The sequence below is a fragment of the Oryx dammah genome, unplaced genomic scaffold, assembly GCF_014754425.2.
Source record: "Oryx dammah isolate SB20612 unplaced genomic scaffold, SCBI_Odam_1.1 HiC_scaffold_10, whole genome shotgun sequence".
Lineage (NCBI taxonomy): Eukaryota > Metazoa > Chordata > Mammalia > Artiodactyla > Bovidae > Oryx > Oryx dammah.
The window spans coordinates 47,328,244-47,347,318 of record NW_024070194.1 but is presented as its reverse complement, the minus strand read 5'-3'; the positions used below and the strand labels follow the sequence as shown (position 1 = coordinate 47,347,318).

General features: G+C 39.3%; 1 protein-coding gene across 6 annotated transcripts in view; it reads right to left on the bottom strand.

Annotated features, from left to right (window-relative positions):
* Window positions 1–4,879: 4,879 nt before the first annotated feature.
* Window positions 4,880–19,075, bottom strand: part of WAC (WW domain containing adaptor with coiled-coil) — an 84,078-nt gene continuing 69,882 nt past the window's right edge. For all 6 annotated transcript variants that reach the window (XM_040248024.1, XM_040248023.1, XM_040248022.1 and 3 more), the window contains 6 exons: window positions 17,926–18,048; window positions 16,961–17,109; window positions 11,953–12,071; window positions 10,580–10,766; window positions 9,293–9,420; window positions 4,880–8,061 (listed from right to left, as the gene is read on the bottom strand). In XM_040248024.1, the coding sequence (XP_040103958.1) occupies window positions 7,992–8,061; window positions 9,293–9,420; window positions 10,580–10,766; window positions 11,953–12,071; window positions 16,961–17,109; window positions 17,926–18,048 (776 nt within the window). In that variant the 3' untranslated portion in view covers window positions 4,880–7,991. The remainder of the gene's footprint in view (window positions 8,062–9,292; window positions 9,421–10,579; window positions 10,767–11,952; window positions 12,072–16,960; window positions 17,110–17,925; window positions 18,049–19,075) is intronic.

Genomic DNA, 19,075 nt, shown 5'->3' with positions numbered 1-19,075 from the left:
ATCACCCAAACCATGCTTGCTGTGGACAAATACTGAGCTAAAGAAAATGGTTAAAAACAAAACCATGCATAATTGGAAGCAGCATCAAGGGGGGACACAAAAGCAGTGAAAGCATGGAAACCTAACCCCTGAGCTGCCAGGGAATAGTTCTAGAGGGCTTTATAAGCAAGCCTCTATGTCCCAATCCACATCCCTTTTCCTGAGGCCTGCCTTTGTTGTTATTGTTGTCTAATTGCTCGGTTGTGTCTGACTCATTGCAACCTATAGCCTGCCAGGCTCCTCTCTCCATGGGATTTCCCAGGCAAGAACACTGGAATTGGTTGTCGTTCCTTCTCCAGGGAATTTTTCCAGACCTAAGGGTCGAACTCTTATCTCCTGCACTGGCAGGCAGATTCTTTACCCCTGAGCCACCAGGGCCCGCTGTGTGGTTTACCTAAGGTCACTGATGGAGACTGTGAAAGTCCTCACTGATTGAGTACAGCCCCTCTCTTCCTCACGTGGCTGGTCCTGGTTGAGAGAGGATCCGATGGGGCTGCCTGGGCACTGCTCTCCTTCTGGTTGTGTCCAGGGCAGGGATGACTGGCCCGGGGACTTGTCCATGTATTTATTAACTGGACATCATGTATGGCAATAATGTTCATCAATCAGTGCACTAATGAATGCTTAAAATAGGTCTGGGGGAGTGAAGCCTGGTTGGAGGGTTAGCCCATTTCCATGGCGTCAACACTATCACTGGCCAATTTTGAGCGGCTGATAGAAAGTCATTAAACATAGAGTTGGGAATAAATGGGCATCATTGCACAGTCAGGGCCTTGAGCTTGGCTTCAGCAGGTTACAACAACCACAGCAGTATTTCCCAAACAGGACTGAAAGTGACAGAGGTGATAAAAACTCTTTCTTTGTGACTGAGATTGTACGGGACTGCTTCCGGTGTAGTGTCACTGAGCCCTGATGTAACGTGGAGCCTGACATGCTATATCCTATTCTTCCTCACATCTCAGCTCAAGAGCTCATCGTTAGGGAGGCTTTTCCAGGCTCCGTGATGTAAAACCCCTCACCTCTCTCCCTGTGTGTCTCTAACCTATTGCCTTGTTTCCTTCATAGCAACTATTTCTGTAGGTATTAAGCATTTGGCATTGAATTCTAAATTTTCTGTGCATTTATATTTTCAATCTGTTTATGCCTTCTTCATTGCCTTCCCTGGAGCAAGCACTTGACCCGCCCAGTATAGAGCACATTTCTAAAGATGGGACTCCAAGTTGTCTCCCTGCTAAGAAAACTTCTGCCCTTGTCTTTCCTCCCATTTTCTTATTCTGACATCACCTGACCGTCATCGGGGCCCAACCCCTCAGTTGCTCCCACCACCTTCTCCCTTCACCTTTTGGTTAGATCTGGTCATTTATTGCTTTCTTTGAGGTCTCTGACCCTGGTTTGTTCGGGAGTGTCTGCTGTTCTTATATTTGAACAACTCACTAACTGTTAACACTTGGGTCACTTTTTCTCAAACATTGTTTAGAACGTCATAAACGAGTGCTCCATGACCTCCTGTCAGGAAACGGTGCTGAAATCGGCACCCTTTCTCTTGGTTCTGCTAGTGGGATCAGAGGGTAAGCTGGTTATTTGCTTGTTTGTGGTCAAGCCCGTTTCTCCCGTCTTCCCGTCTCAGGGCTGCAGAGCGTGTGTGCCAGGCTCTCTTGCTTCTGCGAAAACTCTGCTCTGAAGCAGGGGAGGTGGGGAAGTGGGGTTTCTCCCACCCTGCTCAATTGGCAGCTTAGTCACGGGACTCATGTTTTCCTGGGCAGGAGCTGCCCTCTGAGCATCCTCTTGGGTCTCTGCCTTGCTGGTTCCTCTAGTTAGGCCTGCCTTGGTTTATCGTCCGCCAGTTCCACATTCCCGCCTTTGGAAATACCCAGGATGACGTCTTCCTGACTGTACCCTAAGTAAGGGGTGACTAGATGTGCTGACCTCCACCAACATTTTCTGTCATTTCTCTCCAGCCATCAGCTTTCAAAGGTTATAGAACAGGTTTGTGCTTTGTTCATTGTTTTGAAGTCTGTGAAGGAATATTTTGGCTCTTCAAATACTTTGGTTAAGCACTGGGGGATATCTCATCAGCTATCTTATAATTCCATTGCCATGTATTTTACGGCGTATCTTTGGCACACTTGTGCTTGTGAAACAGGTAAAGAGATATGGGTGGAACCTGAGACTGTATTCACAGTTTACAACTTAGAGCTTCTCCAACCACAGAAGTGCCTTCTGCTTATCACTTTAACAGTTTTAGCTCATAACATGATAAATGTCAAGGTATCAAAGTGGAAAAAAAAAAAAGTGAAATTTAAGGAAGTGGCTTGTTGACTTATTTCAGAATGACTGCTCAATCTTTCTTTAATCATGAATTTAAAAAAATTAAAAAACGAATGCATTATGCTTAAATATTAAATACAAATTTGGGCAATCCAAAAAACAAATATGTAAGTTGTATATTTCATTCATTCATGTAAAAATACCTGAGCACATTCTAGGTGCTGATTTTTCTAGGTGATGGGAATACGTAATACAAAAAACCTTGTTCTTGCATCCTGTCTTTTTCACTAAGGTAAAAACCCTAAACTACTTAAATAGGATGAGAAAACTTACAATCATCACACACCAACATATGCTGGTCAAACTGGGCAATTAAACAGTAGGCACATTAAAACAGGAAAAAGATGCCCATTTATGAAATTCAGTTCGGTTCAGTCCCTCAGTCATGTCTGACTCTTTGCGACCCCACAGACTGCAGCACGCCAGGCTTCCATGTCCTTCACCAACTCCCAGACTTGGAGTTATGAAGTACGTGCATGCTAAGTCACTTCAGTTGTGTCTGACTCTGCGACCTTATGGACTAGCCTGCTAGGCTCCTCTGTCCATGGAATTCTCCAGGCAAGAATACTGCAGTGGGTTGCCATGCCCTCCTCCAGGGGATCTTCCCAACCCAGGGATTGAACCCACGTCTTAAGTCTCCTGCACTGGCAGGTATGCTCTTTACCACTATCCCCACCTGGGAAACCCTTATGAAGTACACCCAGTCACAAAAGCAGGGAATTCTCACATCCCAGTTGTTTCCCTCTAGGATTGTTTTTCAGTTGCTAAGTCGTGTCTGCCTCTTTACAACCTATGGACTGCAGCATGCTAGGCTTCCCTGTCCTTCACAATCTCCCGAAGCTTGCTCAGACCCCTATTTATGAATCGATGATGCTATCCAACCATCTCACCCTCTGTTGCCTTCTTCTCCTCTTACCCTCAATCTTTCCCAGCATCAGAGTCCTCTAGGATGGGTATATGTAATAAGGACATTTTTCTACCAGTGACACATCTAAGAACGTAGTAGGTCTACACCCATCCTAAAAGTTACAAGCATCTAGTTGGAAGTTAAGGCATCATCTAAACTAAACAAATGGCCCTATAAAGGCTTTCTACCTTGTGAAACCTGGACCCAGTCCCCAACCCCATCAGTCATGCAGTCATGCCCTACAGCAGAGACAGTTCCTGGAGGTCCATCTCCCTGTGCTTATACATCAGAAGAGCACCTTGCCTCTCAGGGGATTCTTTACTCTTCAAATGTATTACAGGAGACTGATTATTACTGATTCAGGTGACTGATTATTTGAGAGAAACATTTCCTAACACTAGCAATTAAGATGGGTTTGGAGTTAGGTTTTGATAACTAAGTCCATAGTGATTTCTTAGAAAAGAAGAAAAAAAGCTAGTTGCTGTTCTTGTCTCTCAAGGTGAGGGTCAAAATCATAACTTGAAGAAAAAAACTCAGTAATCTTGTCTTCGTAAATTGACTGTCCATAGCCCTTTAACACTCATAATTCATTCAACAAACATTTATGGAGTGCTTACTCTGTACAAGACACTTCCGAAGAAAACTGCATGCAGGCTTAGGGATCCTGATTTGGATGGGGTAGTGGGGGGCGGTCAGGGCAGGCCTCTGAGATGAGACCGACTGGGCGGCCAGCTATACCGGCCTCTGGGACCAGAGCTTTGTGGACAGAGGAAGAGAAGACCACAGGGAGCAGGGGAAAAGGGGCACTGCAGCCAACAAGGGACAAACAGCAGAGAAACCTGACATGACATCATGGTGACACTCGGGTTTGAACATGTAAGCCAAAGGAGTTTTGGATTTCTTTTTATTTATTTATTTTACTTTACAATTCTGTATTGGTTTTGCTATACATTGACATGGATTTCGTTCTGTGACAGCCTGTGCGTGTGTGGCGGGCATTAGAAGCAAGATGAAAAGGGAGGAGCGTGAGATTGCCTCTGGCTTAGAGGACTGAGGACTGGGCTGGAGTGGGAAACCTCGGGGGCAGGGAGCTCTCAGGTGTCAAGCACACTTCTGAAGGCAGACCTGTGATTCTTGGTGATGGGTAAGCACATGCTATTAGAGCAAAAATATTTGGATCTTGAGCAACTGGGGCAACCATACTGTCAGCTACTGAGAATGGGAAGAGTGGAGGATGAAAGATCCCCCCCTCCCTCGGCGTCTTTTAAGAAAATTTGCCATGTTAAGGCAAGAATTAAACTCACTTGTTGGGAGCTCAAGAAGAGCCAAGGGCTGGAGATAATCTGGGTGAAATCGACCAAAGAGTGGGATTCTTTTAGGTGGACTTCATTTTGAGGGCACTCCCCAAGTTCAGAATCAGGGAAAACGGTACAGCAGATCAGAACAGGATCTAAAGAATCCCAACTTTAAGCCAAATTATATGAAACTGGAACACAACCGGTATTAAAAATTTTGTAGTAACCTGGTATTTAAAGTATTTTTCCTCAAGTGCGTAATTTATGCACTTTGACTTTCAAAACAGACTGTTCTGAAATAACTGCACAATATAGTCAAAACATATTTATTACTTTTCAGTGTCATTTTGTACACTCCAGTACAAATACAAGAATATAGCCATATTTACAGTTATTGAAAAGAAATCCGTATATTCAAACCCCACATCTAAATACAGTAGCTTTAACTCCTGAACTACAATAGTTCTGGTTTGCAGTGAATGACTTTGCCCCCTGCCCCATCCCCTTTGAAATAATCCCTTAAAGGTTGTGTTTAAAGAGAACAGATTGTTTCTGACATGGGTTAACAATTAATTCTTTGCAAAGTGTTAAGCACCTCCTTTCCAATATTTTACAATTATGAAGCAGATATATAAAATCTGGAAGATAAAAATCACTCATTTGGGCTATTAAAAGCAGCATAATGTCTCTAAAAAAAGGCTGACACAGAGTTTTCAGTGTGCTTAAAGTCTGGCAGTACAGCCCGTTATCAAATTAAAGGTTAGTCAAATTAGTTAAGCAGAAAACAAAGGGGAAAATAGGAGGCTGGCTCTTCAAGGCTAAGACTTTCTAACAGACCCACCTTTCACAGAATATTTTATTACATCACTTTTTAAGATCTGAATGTAACACTACTAATGTCCCTTTTAAAATAAAATCCTGAGGTTTCCTAGGGGCAATTTGTATCTCTATTCTCAAATTCTCTGAACCACAGTGTCCACAAAATGAGATACATGCTCAAAGCCATGGCAACAGGACAACTAAAGGATATTCTGAGGGGTGTAATACCTATTTTAATAAATATCCCCTGGTTACCTCAAGAAGGTTAGTAGCTGGACACCAAGTCTGTATTAGTATTAAAGTGCAGTATTTAAAATAATTCACTACAGAATAAGTGAATCAAATATTGTAAAAATATTTCCACAAAATTTTTGTTTAAAAATTCACTGGGAAATTTCAAATTAGGCATCTTCTCATATATATATATACACACACACATACAGATATGTGTGTGTGTATATATATATATGAGCAATTCCTAATTTAGGGATAAAAACACTTTTTAAAAGTCCAAAGAATAAGGTGATACAGATCAATAAACAATTAGCGAATTAAATTCAAAGTTACCTTAAACCACAAGCCAAGCTGCCATCTGATGGGGAAATATCTGCCTACCCCATCATCTTTCCAGAAAAGACACAGGACTACATCAGTAAGGGTTCTAACTTAACAGAGCTCTTCCGAATTTCATGTACATGCACTAATCAAGCCCAGCAAATATTAACAATCTCACAGGTATTAACATTTCATGACGATATAATTTATGACATTTGTCTTTTCTTACATTTTATCCTCAAGTTACAATAAAAAAAAAAAAAGTCAGTTTCCAGTATGATCTTAATTCTTAATTACACTGGAATATTTTTGTATTTAGAAAATATCAACCATACTATCACAATTTACCTTTTTAAATGTATTAAGAAGTCTGAGCATTATCTTCTATACTTTAAATATGCTTAAAGCACAAGAGCATTTTGAATTTTTGCATCCCAGAATGTAGCAACAATGTCTAACATCATAAAATAAGCCCTTGGTGCTGGCAGTTCTGAAAGCACATGAATGCATCTGCCTCAACATGAAAAAAGTCTCTAAATCGGATAAGATTTTGAATTAGGAGATTTTTCTGCATAAAGAAACCCTTGTGATCTGATTTAATACTGGCAGTGTCATGCTAAGGCCACGAGACCAATATTTTAGCAAAGAAAAAAAAAGCCAAGGTAATTTTATAGTAGCAATAGTTTCTTTTTTTATTTTAATATACTTTAGGAAACAATATACAAAGCTGAGCTTTCCCACCATCTCCAGGTAACAGCAGGAAGCTCCAATTACACAAATTTAGCGTTTTGTGATGGCTAAGAACAGCAGTCAGCACCAGACTTGAACAGTTAGCTACAACACAAACATCCTTCAAAATGAAATGTCATAATAGCAAGACAGGTAAACCAGGGTTTTAACAAATGACAACCACTTGGGAAGTGACTTAATTGTTCTTGTTGAATTTCTTATTTCATTAAATAGTCTTATACACATTTTCCTGTTAATATGCTTTAAACAAAACCTCCCTTAAGGAATTATTTCAATGAAGTACAAATGTTCAACAAGAATAGTTTTGATAAAGAATCCCCAGATAGTTCAAATTCTAATAGGCATTGACCGAAGGTAAAGAAAAATAACAATTTTTGTTTCTTTTAACATGTTTATTACAACAGATACAATTCACATCTGACTAGCTTTGTTTCCTCTTCCCTCCCACAACCATGTTCCTTGGGCCATTTCCTCATATTTGAGCAATCAATGTACTTTCAGCACACATGCCCAGCAGTACTTTTAAGTCCATTCTTACAGGGTGCAAATGGATTTCAATAATTTATACAAACAAGTGGGTTATGCTCAATCACTGCAATTTTAAGCTACTGTACACAGGAATGAAAAGGTTATAGAAAAGTGCCATAGCAACAGTGCCTTAAGAAAGGAGAAAAAGAGGAGCCTTAAAAAATGGATAAAATCAGATCAAGGATTTCAGAGGGAAATGGAACACACGGGAAATGAAAAACATTTCTCTGCAAAACAAATGGAGAAGCACTGCTCTTGATCAGGTGCAAGTGTGGAAACAGTTGTTTCATGATATTTTGTACACTGCCCATATGGTTCAAAATCGCATCCTTAGACACAGATCGCCTGGCGCTTGCACTGAATTTTTGAAAATGCAAGATTTCTGAATGATAAATTAACCCCCCAAATTTTTCTTTAAAAAAGCTAATTTTGCAGACAGGTTTACATGTAAAAGGCTAGGTATTTAGCCACCTCAGCATTGATTAGTTTTGGATGTCTAAGCTCTGTTACACATGGCTTCCCATGGCTTCACTCTACAAAACATATTTACAACGTGAAGAATACATCTACAAGAAATCTACATTTCAAGGGTTTTACAAATCAATCTTGTATCTTTCCCCTGAAGTGAATCTCACAGACCCCGACCCCTTGTCATTTCCTTTGCCCAGCTTAACGGTCCAAAGTCTACTTAAATGCAGCTCAAAAATGTTAAGACTGGGCAACAGATTTACAGTTCCTGTTCTCAACACCATGTGCAATTATTCACATCTTCACACCATGAAGGAATTCTGATTTTTTAGCTTTTCGAGTTCCTTAATTTGTTGTCTCAAAAATAGTATCCTGAAAAATAAAAGATGGCATTAGAGCCCATGCAGTCATTATAAATTTTACATAAAAAACAAACTTTTAACTATAAAAATAGCTTTACAAAGAAAATGACTAACTACTAGCTATGATGAAGTAATTTAAAACTGTTCAGTTTAGTTAGGACAAAATAACCATTTGAAAATATGACAAATATTAAAGTACTGGGATGACAAAAGTTAAAATATTTCCTAGTTTTCTAACCCTTTCTCAATAATTACGAAGAACAATTCTCAATATAAATGTAGGTTCATAAAAATGGAGCAAAGTCCAGCTGACATGCATATTTAAAACAAAATATAAAAACACAAACTTGACAGCTAACTAGATTTTTATGAGCTGCGTAACACTACTCCTCTTCTGGGAACTGTGACAATTACTGCTTGATATATGGTCAAACGCGGTTTGTGACTGTTTCAGTAGCTGCACATCTGTCGAGCAAGCCAAAGTAAGGTTTTAATACGTCACAACTACTTTCGGAGCAATCCTAGAGTAAAAATTAATCCCAACTGATATTCAGGAAGTGTTTCCAGACTTTTTAGTCGTTCAGAAAGGTTAGGAAAAAACTCACTTTCCCAAGTTTACCATAAACCATGACTTGGTATCTGTGGTTTCACGACAAGATTACATCTGACACAGTGACTCAACACAGACAGGATGTGAAGCCACTCAAAGTGTGTCCTCAATTTTGTAACAGGCATTGAAAAAGAAAATAACCTATACTATTTAACACAATATAGAAATCCTCCTTGAATAAAATACTACATCATTAAGAAATACAAGACAGAGTTAAGGTGAAAACAATTAAAGAAAGCACATATACATCATTAAACTTCCTAGACAACTAAACTCTTCATGTAATTTGCAAGGGATCTATTGATGCTTCAAGGACAATGTAATCAGTAGCTTGAATGTCAACTGAGATATTTACCCTCAGTAAGAGGGCACTGCTCTCAACCAAAGAGGGGACTCCAGGTAACTGGTCACTGTCAACATCTCACTTTTTAAATAAAACAAGTACCTTATGTAGTCATTATCCAAGAAAAAAGTTTAATAATAAAGCATTTATACCATGGGTTAAGAGAAATAAAATCTAGATGCCATTACCATTCATCAGGAATATTACTAAATCATGAAACAGTTCACAGTATTATGGAATGTGATATTATCAAAGAGAACTTTAAATTTCCTTCAGTGAAAAGTTTACCTTTGCTCTCGCAAAGTTGCTTGAATTTCACATACTCGGACTAAAGATCTTAAATTTTTTAATTCAGTACAAATTTCTGACATATGAACGCTTCCCATGTTATGGGCTTCTTCTCGCAATCTTGATGCCTATAAAAGAAATGAAAATCTCATGAAATATAAGTCATATTCACACACAAAAATAGAGAATGTAACTTTATATCAAGATTGTAAAATAAATCTTTTCTTTTAAATCCACAAAAATGCTCATGGATCTGAGGCGGGGCAGGGAATGATTTTTTTTTTTTAAACCATCTCTAATGGTGAAATGTATTCCTTTACGATTTCACCCCTCAGGCTTCTTGAGAAGATACTATTTTCAGTTGCATGGTAGTACAGCAGTAAGATAGAAGGACTCATGATTTGTGGTTAATAAAAAATGCTGGATCAGCCAAAGTGAAGTCCAGGTATAACACTGATAAAAGGGCCTTACCGTATCCCCATATCAAGAGATACACAATGCATGACCATGAGCTTACAGAACATTTCAGATGGTTAGTCATTTGATAAAACGCAACAGCCAGTGGCAATAACTGGAATGTGCTAGGGTTGGTCCTTCATCCCAAAGTACAAGTGTTTTCTAACTTTCAGTAGTTAGTTGAACCTTGAACAACAGAGGTTTACACTGCGCAGGAAGGCCCACTTACACATGGATTTTTTCCAATAATCAACACCCCTGTCCTAAACAATCCATGGTTGGTTGATCTGAGGGTGAGGGACTGTGGATATGGAGGGCTGACTATAAACCATACTTGGATTTTTGACTGTGTGGAGAGTCAGCCCCCCTACCCAAGTTGTTCAAGGATCAACTGTACTAAAAGGATCAGAGTAGCTGGCTGAGTGGGAAAAGCATGCTGGCTTTGAGTCACATCTAGTAATTGCGTGACCTTGGTACAGATCATTTGGTCTTAAGGGCCTTCATTAGTAAAACGAAAAACTCATGATCTGCACTGGTCAGTAGTTTTAGAAAATGGAAAAAATAAACATAAAGCACTGAGCACAGAGCTAAACGCTGAGCACTTGATGATGGAGCTATAATGATACTTCAAATATGTGACCCACAGAAAGTTGCCCCACAAATATCCTGCAAATACATGTCAAATATTTTACAAAGCAGCCACAGACAATCTAATGAGAAATTAGTTGTTAAAGACTGCTCGAATCCACAGGGTCCGGGTTAGATTTTCTCAAAGTGGAGTTGAGCTGCCAGCAAACCACAGGCAGAACACCTGCTGTGACTGTGACATACCTGCTTCTCCGCATGATCTGCAGGCCATCCTTGAACGTGCTTGATGAGATTTTCATTGAAGTGTGCTGCAAGCGTCGGAGTTAGTGAACACGGAGGTCGGGCAGAGGAGTTCTGTGGTACAACTGCTGTATTTGATGCATTACTACTAGACGTGTGATTTGGACCAGGTGACGGACTTCTCTGGCTGCTATGAGGAAAGATAACCGAACGTGGAGCATGGTTAAAAGTGGTTTCTAGGTATCCTAAACATTGCCTGTCAATACCTTTCATTAACTTAAAGATACCCAAATTCCTAAGAATAACATTTTAATATTAAATAAGTATAATTTCAAATCCAAAGAATACTTATATCATATTCCTAATACACGTCTGGAGGTTAAAAGAGCCCTTTAAACAGTAATGTCAGGGCTGAATTTAAAATATCTGTACTCACCCAAACTTGACAGTGGAACCTGTGACTTTGTATACTACAAACACCAATAAGGATCCGACTAAGCAATGGTCACATTAGAACAGTTGTAGATATAAGGCACATCAATATATCTTAAATACATGAAGACATGGAGGGTGAAAAGTTCAGAGGTTTTGACTGTTTAAAATCAGAGTAAAGTGTGTAATCAGAGGGTGAAATAATGTGAAGCAAAAGAGACCTTGTAACTGCCTCACAATGAATGAGTTCAGTGGCAAAATAAGACCAAAAATGGGGAACACTCTGAGGCTGCTTATCTTCTTTTCACCTGTATGGTTTGGGCCAGGATTTGGGGATGTGGTGATGAGAATCAAGAATGTGAATACCCCAAAGCTGACTTTCCAGCTGCCTCACACCAGACTTTGCTCTGAATGAATTTCAGTTATTTCCAAAAATGAAGTCTCCCAAAAGATGAAGAGTTTTCATCACTGAGGATATTTAAAATTATACTGCAGCCACTAAAGACTAAAGGTTCAGAGATGAGGCTATCGGGAAGGCCTGACACACATCAGTTGGAAAATACTGAGCCAAGTTTCAGATGTGAGGTTTTTGGCTTTATCAATAAACTCAAATCTAAAACTGCTATTGGGAAGTTATCATTTCCAATGAATGAAGTAGTATAAAATCATGTGCCTCTACAAGTGAAGTGTCATATATAGTTACTCCCATTGTATTCCATCAAGCAAAATTTAAACAGAGAGCCACTTTCTTCAAAATAACTCAAGATTCACTACTAGAGACAATCTAGTAAGATTTGCCTTTGTAAATTTTATAATACACAAAACTATGTTAGGCTATACACGGATTCTTCCAAGATCAAGTTCTACTATGCATATATAATATCCAAATAATATGGTAATAGAAGGAAAAAACAGTGTTGTCTCAACACACAAAATCAACTTACTTTGAGCGCTGAAGGCTTCGAGGAGAGACAGGTTCATGACCTTGCTGCTTGTCAGCAGTTACAGGCTGCTGTGTCGCCGACTGTGAAACTGGTCCTTGCTTAACTACTGGAGTACTAACCTGGAATGTCAAAATCTGGTGAGACAGGCTTCTACCACATAGACGAACAGCAGTGGAAACTAGATAAGAGCAGAAGTTCTGCCAATGAAAACTTTCCAATTATTTATGTTCAGTGATTTTTTTTAAAGGTAAGAATTGTCTTAAATGTTCACAATAAGATCAGTATTAGCAATACAGCCACACTTAATTATGTAAACTATTGTCATTTAGGGCACAAATCTTCAGACCCCTCCAAGTCTAGTTAGTAATCTTGAACAATATAAAATATGGAGATTTAAAGAAGAGCAATCAAATGAGTTTCCAAAGGTTATGTAGTTAGAAGAAAGTTCTGAGGCTTAGATCTCATTTCTTCATAAAATGGCCCAGGGCCAAACAATTACTTAAGACAACCAGCTTAAGAAACTAGTTCTCCTAATTTTAAGCCCCATTTTCTTTCCAATATACTGTAACATCTTTTCTGATTTACTATTACTTCTGTATCAATAAATATATTACACCACATCATACAAATACAGATGCTTAAAATTCAATCACAAATGAAGAGAATGTATACACTTGTCTATCAGAGAATGAGCTATGGCCCATATGCAATTTACCTGGAGTGGGCTTCAAAGAGATGGCACCCTACAGTGGCAGACCAAGAGGTCCATGGTTACCACTGTGGATACATATATTTTCATACACACATGTGACAGAAAACAAGCAGTTTTCAATGTAAGTCCAAAATATATACAAAAGCATGTTCTTTTATAAAGAACATTTTAATAAGATATATATAAGATCAAATGCCCACTTACTTTTAAAGACAATCTGAAAGGTTTATAATGCAAAAAACAAGCCATCTGCTGACAGGATTTGAAGTGACAATGTTATGATCAACTGTAAACCCAACATAACCACTCATGCTGGGTACAGCCATCTTTCACTGTGCTCTCAGAATACCACAAGGTAAGTTATAAGCTCTAAGAATAGGTCTCTTGTGCTAAAACTCACATTTTAATTCTTCTCTCATCAAAATACAAGTAAACAATAAGGAACTACACAGAAAACTAACAACTATAACTCAAAATTTTAAAACAGCAATCTACAACACACACAGAAACATGACTCAAGTAGGGAAGGGATGAGCCAACAGGAAGACCTAAGAGCTGGCCTACCATCCATTTCAAGCCATGTTTCAATAGTTTTATTTTTAGGCTTCTGCTTATGATTTTATTTAAGTAAGGCATTCTCTGCTATGAAAGTGTCAAACAGCCCCCTGTTTTACAGCTTTGAAAAACAATTTCCCCATAAAGTTACCAGTAAGAGTTCAAAAAAAGTTAAAACGCATACATTTCAACTTCCAAATAGCTCAAGTTTTACTGGTGGTATGCTACAAAAGCACAGAATGAGGATGACTGGGAACTGCCTATGAATTTGTGAGCAAGGATCAAAGAATGCAGCGTAAAATCCAACAGCAGCATCATAAGGTCCTGTTCACAGCCCAATAAGAACAGAGACTAGCAACAGTCTGTCTGTGCCGTGAGGAGCCAACAACATAAGGTTTTACTTGGACAAACAAGCAATATAGCTTCATAAAATGGGTTCTATATTCAGAAAGACCTGGGTCTAAAAATGACTCGACCATAAAAAATCAGACTTAATCAAAAAGTTAAGTGTCTATCAAATGAAGCAAACAGTAGCTGATGTGAAAATTAGACACAAAGCTCTTGCCACAGAAATTTCTACAAAAAAGTATGGGAAATCACTGGAAAACATGTTCTCACACCTTGGAGTCTAAAAATTCTACAAAAATAAGACTATTAGTAAACCTTCTTTATCCATGAAGTCAATAAAGAGAGAACAGCATCAGTGCAGAGAAGGGGCACCGGTGCAACTCACTCCTCCAAGCCCTCCATTAGCTGAGATTAACCTGCATCTATTCTCAATCACCAGCCATGCATCCCACCACCACCTCACCCTCAAAAAAGGGCTCTTCCTCCACACACAGTCTAGAACACTATGAAAACTTGTTTTAGCCAAAGTGTGTTCTTTCCCAATTCCCCTCAGAGGCGATGTACCTACCAGTCAGTTCAGTTCAGTGGACTCTCTGCAACCCCACACCAGGCTTCCCTGTCCATCACCAACTCCAGGAGATTGCTCAAACTCATGTCCATCAAGAGAGTGATGCCATCCAACCATCTCATCCTCTGTCGACCCATTCTCCTGCCTTCAATCTTTCCCAGCATCAGGGCCTCTTCCAATGAGTCAGCTCTTCACATCAGGTGGCCAAAGTATTGGAGCTTCAGCATCAGTCCTTCCAATGAGTACTCTGGACTGATTTCCTTTAGGGTTGACTGGTTTGATCTCCTTGCAGCCCAAGGGACTCAAGAGTCTTCTCTAACACCACGGTTCAAATGCATCAATTCTTCAATGCTCAGCTTTCTTTATAGTCCAACTCTCAAATCCATTCATGACTAACTGGAAAAACCACAGCTTTGACTAGACAGACTTTTGTCAGCAAAGTAAAATCTTTGCTTTTTAATATGCTGTCTAGGTTGGTCATAGCTTTTCTTCCAAGGAGCAAGCATCTTTTAATTTCATGGCTGCAGTCACCATCTGCAGTGATTTTGGAGCCCAAGAAAATAAAGTCGGCTTCTGTTTCCCCATCTATTTGCCATAAAGTGACGGAACTGGATGCCATGATCTTAGTATTTTCAACATTGAGTTTTAAGCCAGCTTATTTACTCTCCTAACTTTCATCAAGAGGCTATTTAGTTCCTCGTCACTTTCTGCCATAAGGGTGGTGTCATCTGCATATCTGAGGTTACTGATATTTCTTCTGGCAATCTAGATTCCAGCTTGTGCTTCATCCAGTCTAGCATTTCGCATGATGTACTCTGTGAAATGTACTCTTATCAGTTAAACAAGCAGGGTGACAATATAAAGCCTTGACGTACTCCTTTCCCAATTTGGAACCAGTCCGTTGTTTCATGTCTGGTTCTAATTGTTGCTTCTTGAACCTGCATACAGATTTCTCAGGAGGCAGGTAAGGTGGTCTGGTATTGCCATCTCTTGGAAGACTTTTCCAGTCTGCTGTGATCCACACAGTCAAAGGCTCTGACATATTCAATAACGCAGGAGTAGATGTTTTTCTGGAATTCTCTTGCTTTTTCTATGATCCAATGGATGTCGGCAATTTGATCTCCAGTTCTCTGCCTTTTCCAAATCCAGCTTGAACATCTGGAAATTCTCAGCTCACGAACTGAAGTGTAGTTTGGAGAATTTTGAGCATTACTTTGCTAGTGTGAGATGAGTGCACTGTGTGGTAGTTTGAACATTCTTTGGCATTGCCTTTCTTTGGAATTGGAATGGAAACTGACCTTTTTCCAGTCCTGCGGCCATCGCCGAGTTTTCCAAATTTGCTGGCATACTAAATGCAGCACTTTCACGGTATGCAGCATACCGTTTCTATGCTTTATTGTGCCATCTTTGCATGAAATGTTCCCTTGGTATCTCTAAGTTTTTTGAAGAGATCTCTAGTCTTTACCATTTTATTGTTTCCTTCTATTTCTTTGCATTGATCAATGAGGTAGGCTTTCTTATCTCTCCTTGCCACCTTTGGAACTCTGCAATGAGATGGATATAGCTTTCCTTTTTCTCCTTTGCCTTTCACTTCTATTCTTTTCTCAGCTATTTTTAAGAAGTCCTCAGACAACCATTTTGCCTTTTTGCATTTCTTTTTTCTTGGGGATGTTTTGATCACCACCTTCTGTACAATGCCACAAACCTCTGTCCATAGATCTTAGGCACTCTATCAGATCTAATCCCTTGAATCTATTTGTCACTTTCACTGTATAATCCTAAGGGATTTGATTTAGGTCATTTCTGAATGGTCCAGTGGTTTTCCCTACTGTCTTCAATATAAGTCTGAATTTCACAATAAGGAGTTCATGATCTGAGCCATAGTCAGTTCCTGGTCTTGTCTTTGCTGACTATATAGAGCCTCTCTTATCTTCCACTGCAAAGAATATAATCAATCTGATTTTCGGTATTGACCATCTGGTGATATCTATGTGTAGTCATCTCTTGTGCTGTTGGAATAGAGTGTTTACTAACACCAGTGCGTTTTCTTGGCACAAGTCTGTCAGCCTTTGCCCTGCTTCATTGTGCACTCCAAAGTCAAACTTGCCTGTTACTCCAGATCTCTCGACTTGGTCCTTTTGCATTCCAATCCCCTAAAAGCACACCATTTTGATGTTAGTTCTAGAGGGTCTTATAGATCCTCACAGAATCGCTCAATTTCAGCTTCTTTACCATTAGTGGTTGGGCACAGACTTGAATTACTGTGATACTGAATGGTTTGCCTTGGAAATGAGCAGAAATCATTCTGTCGAGATGAGATGCACCTAAGTACTGCATTTCGGAGTCTTTTTGACTATGAGGGCTACTCCATTTCTTCTAAGAGATTCTTGCCCACAGCAGTAGACATACTGGTCATCTGAATTAAATTCGTCCATTCCAGTCCATTTTAGTTCACTAATTCCTAAAATGTTGATGTTCAGTCTTGCCATCTCCTGTTTGATCACTTCCAATGTACCTTGATTCATGGACCTAACATTCCAGGTTCCTACGCAATATTGTTCTTTACAGCATCGGACTTTACTTCCATCGGCAGTCACATCCACAACTGGGCGCTGTTTTTGCTTTGGCTCTGTCTCTTCATTCTTTCTGGAGTTATTTCTCCACCCTTCTCCAATAGTATATTGGGCACCTACCAATCTGGGGAGTTCATTTTTCAGTGTCATATCTTTTTGCCTTTTCATACTGTTTATGGGGTTCTCTAGGCAAGAAATCGGAAGTGGTTTGCCATTCCCTTCTCCAGTGGACCACATTTTGTCAGAACTTACCTTTGGCTGTGATGAAACAGGAGGAGTACTGATCAAAGGTTTGATGGGGACTGTGTTTGTCTGGGGTGTGCTTATCCTTGGAGACACATACGATCGTGGGGATGATGCGTCAGACGTTAAAGACATTGGAGACTGATTGGATGGTTGGGCTGTGAAGAGTAAAATAAACCAGAAACCTCTGTAATTGACGTGGGGCAGATCTTTACAACTCTGCACATGCCCGATAACCCCAAAAAGCACACCTATCTGAAAAAGTCAGCATCTCTACCCACTGGGGCCACACTGACCACATGACCCGTCAGAGACCAGCCACCCAGCACCCACTCCAAGTCTGAACACAGTCTCGCTGGGAAAGCATCCTGATCTCAGCCTTACTTCTTGTCCCCCTCAGATTCCCACCCCATGAGACTACCCAAAGGGTCTCTCAAGAGTCTTTTCACTGCACTAGTTGATCAGCAGTCCTGCTCACTTGAGCAGCTTTCTGCACTGGAGCTCAGGGATAAATCAAGAGACCCTTTTACTTCCCATCTGCTCCTTGGTGTCACCTCTAACTAGACACCTGCACAGAGAAGAGGGCTGGTTAACTCAAGGCATGACTAAAGCATTTCCACATCCTCTGATCAAAAATCATCTAACACCAACTTGAACCAAAGTTCAACTCTGAAAACAGATTCAGTGATTCACAAAGATTGAGAGCATACCATAGTTTATTTTAGCTTTGGAACAGGATACCTCATTAATGACTTACATACTGAATTAAACATATATACAGCATAAGATAAATGTGAAAAGCCTGTTTCATCTAAAAAGGTAAAGAAAAATACTACTTGTATAAAGCAGTCAAAAAAATCAAAATAAAATTATCATAGTTACTTTTTCTTCAAAGATTAAAAGAAATCTGTTATTAATCCCACCTGCTTGCCTTAAAGACACAACTCTAGAGGTATCTAAAAATACATAAATACCTTGTGTGGAGAGCTGAGCAGCTTGAGAAATCAGAGAAGTTATGTTGAAAGCAGATGGTCCAGCAGTAAGAAACTTGTGAATTATAGACTGCAATGAGGCTTGTGTCACAGCTGCTGTAAGAACTAGAAACACAGTACATCTTAAATTCAAATAAAAACACAGCAGCATATGTAGTATTAGTAAAAACTTGAAAATTCAAATAAGAACCCAGAAAAAAATTGTTTCATACTAGAATTCCCAAATTGAGTCTACAAGACAGGAGTAATACAACAGGTCTAGACATGGGGAATGATCTGAGGCAGAGGCAAAGAAACTTAAGGGGCTTATACAATAAAACAGTAGAGTTTCCTTTCCAGTAAAATTTAGGTGTTCAGTTAAAGGAAAACTCCTTGAGACGTTTAAAACAGCAGAGTAGTCACTGGAACTTCTGACTATACCAGGAACCTATCCATACATAGGCAAGGTGCATAGTACATTACTTGGAATGAACGGGATAAACAGCAGCTGTTTCATGCAACTGCTTTATTAGATAAGCTGAGCACTCAAATCCTACATCAACATCTACCCTCAACAATATTTCAAAAATGGATATTAAAAAGCTGGGTACTTTGGAATACTATGTATTTTTGAAGAGTAAGATCTTTTATTATCAACATTTTCTTAGGCTACAGTTTCTTCAAGCTATTTAAAACTCCTACTTTGTCTAGTAAAACCTTTACCTATCAAACAAGAGAATACAGAAATGTTAAGAAGAACAAGACTGGACAACTAATGACCAACTAGCCTGGAATAGCTCCATTTTTATGATAAAGGAAGACTTAACCACTTAACAGTACTGTTAAATATATTATATGCGACTGCATGCAAACAAAATTTTGCGATATTCCTAAGATTTAATACTTCAATCTGAATGGCTTACAAACTATATCCATTTTTACTCTGACTTCTTTGAGGTGGCTGTCTATAAAGACTTTAGTAGTACACTGAAAAGCAAAATTGCAATTAACAATGCAATTTAACTAGGTAAAACAGCATAACATATCCATTACTTCCCTTCTCATAGATGTTTAAGTAGTTCAAGAACTACCTGAATTCTTACTCTTAGCTTAGTCCTAGTAATTAGCATATTTTAAATACTTCAAATTATAC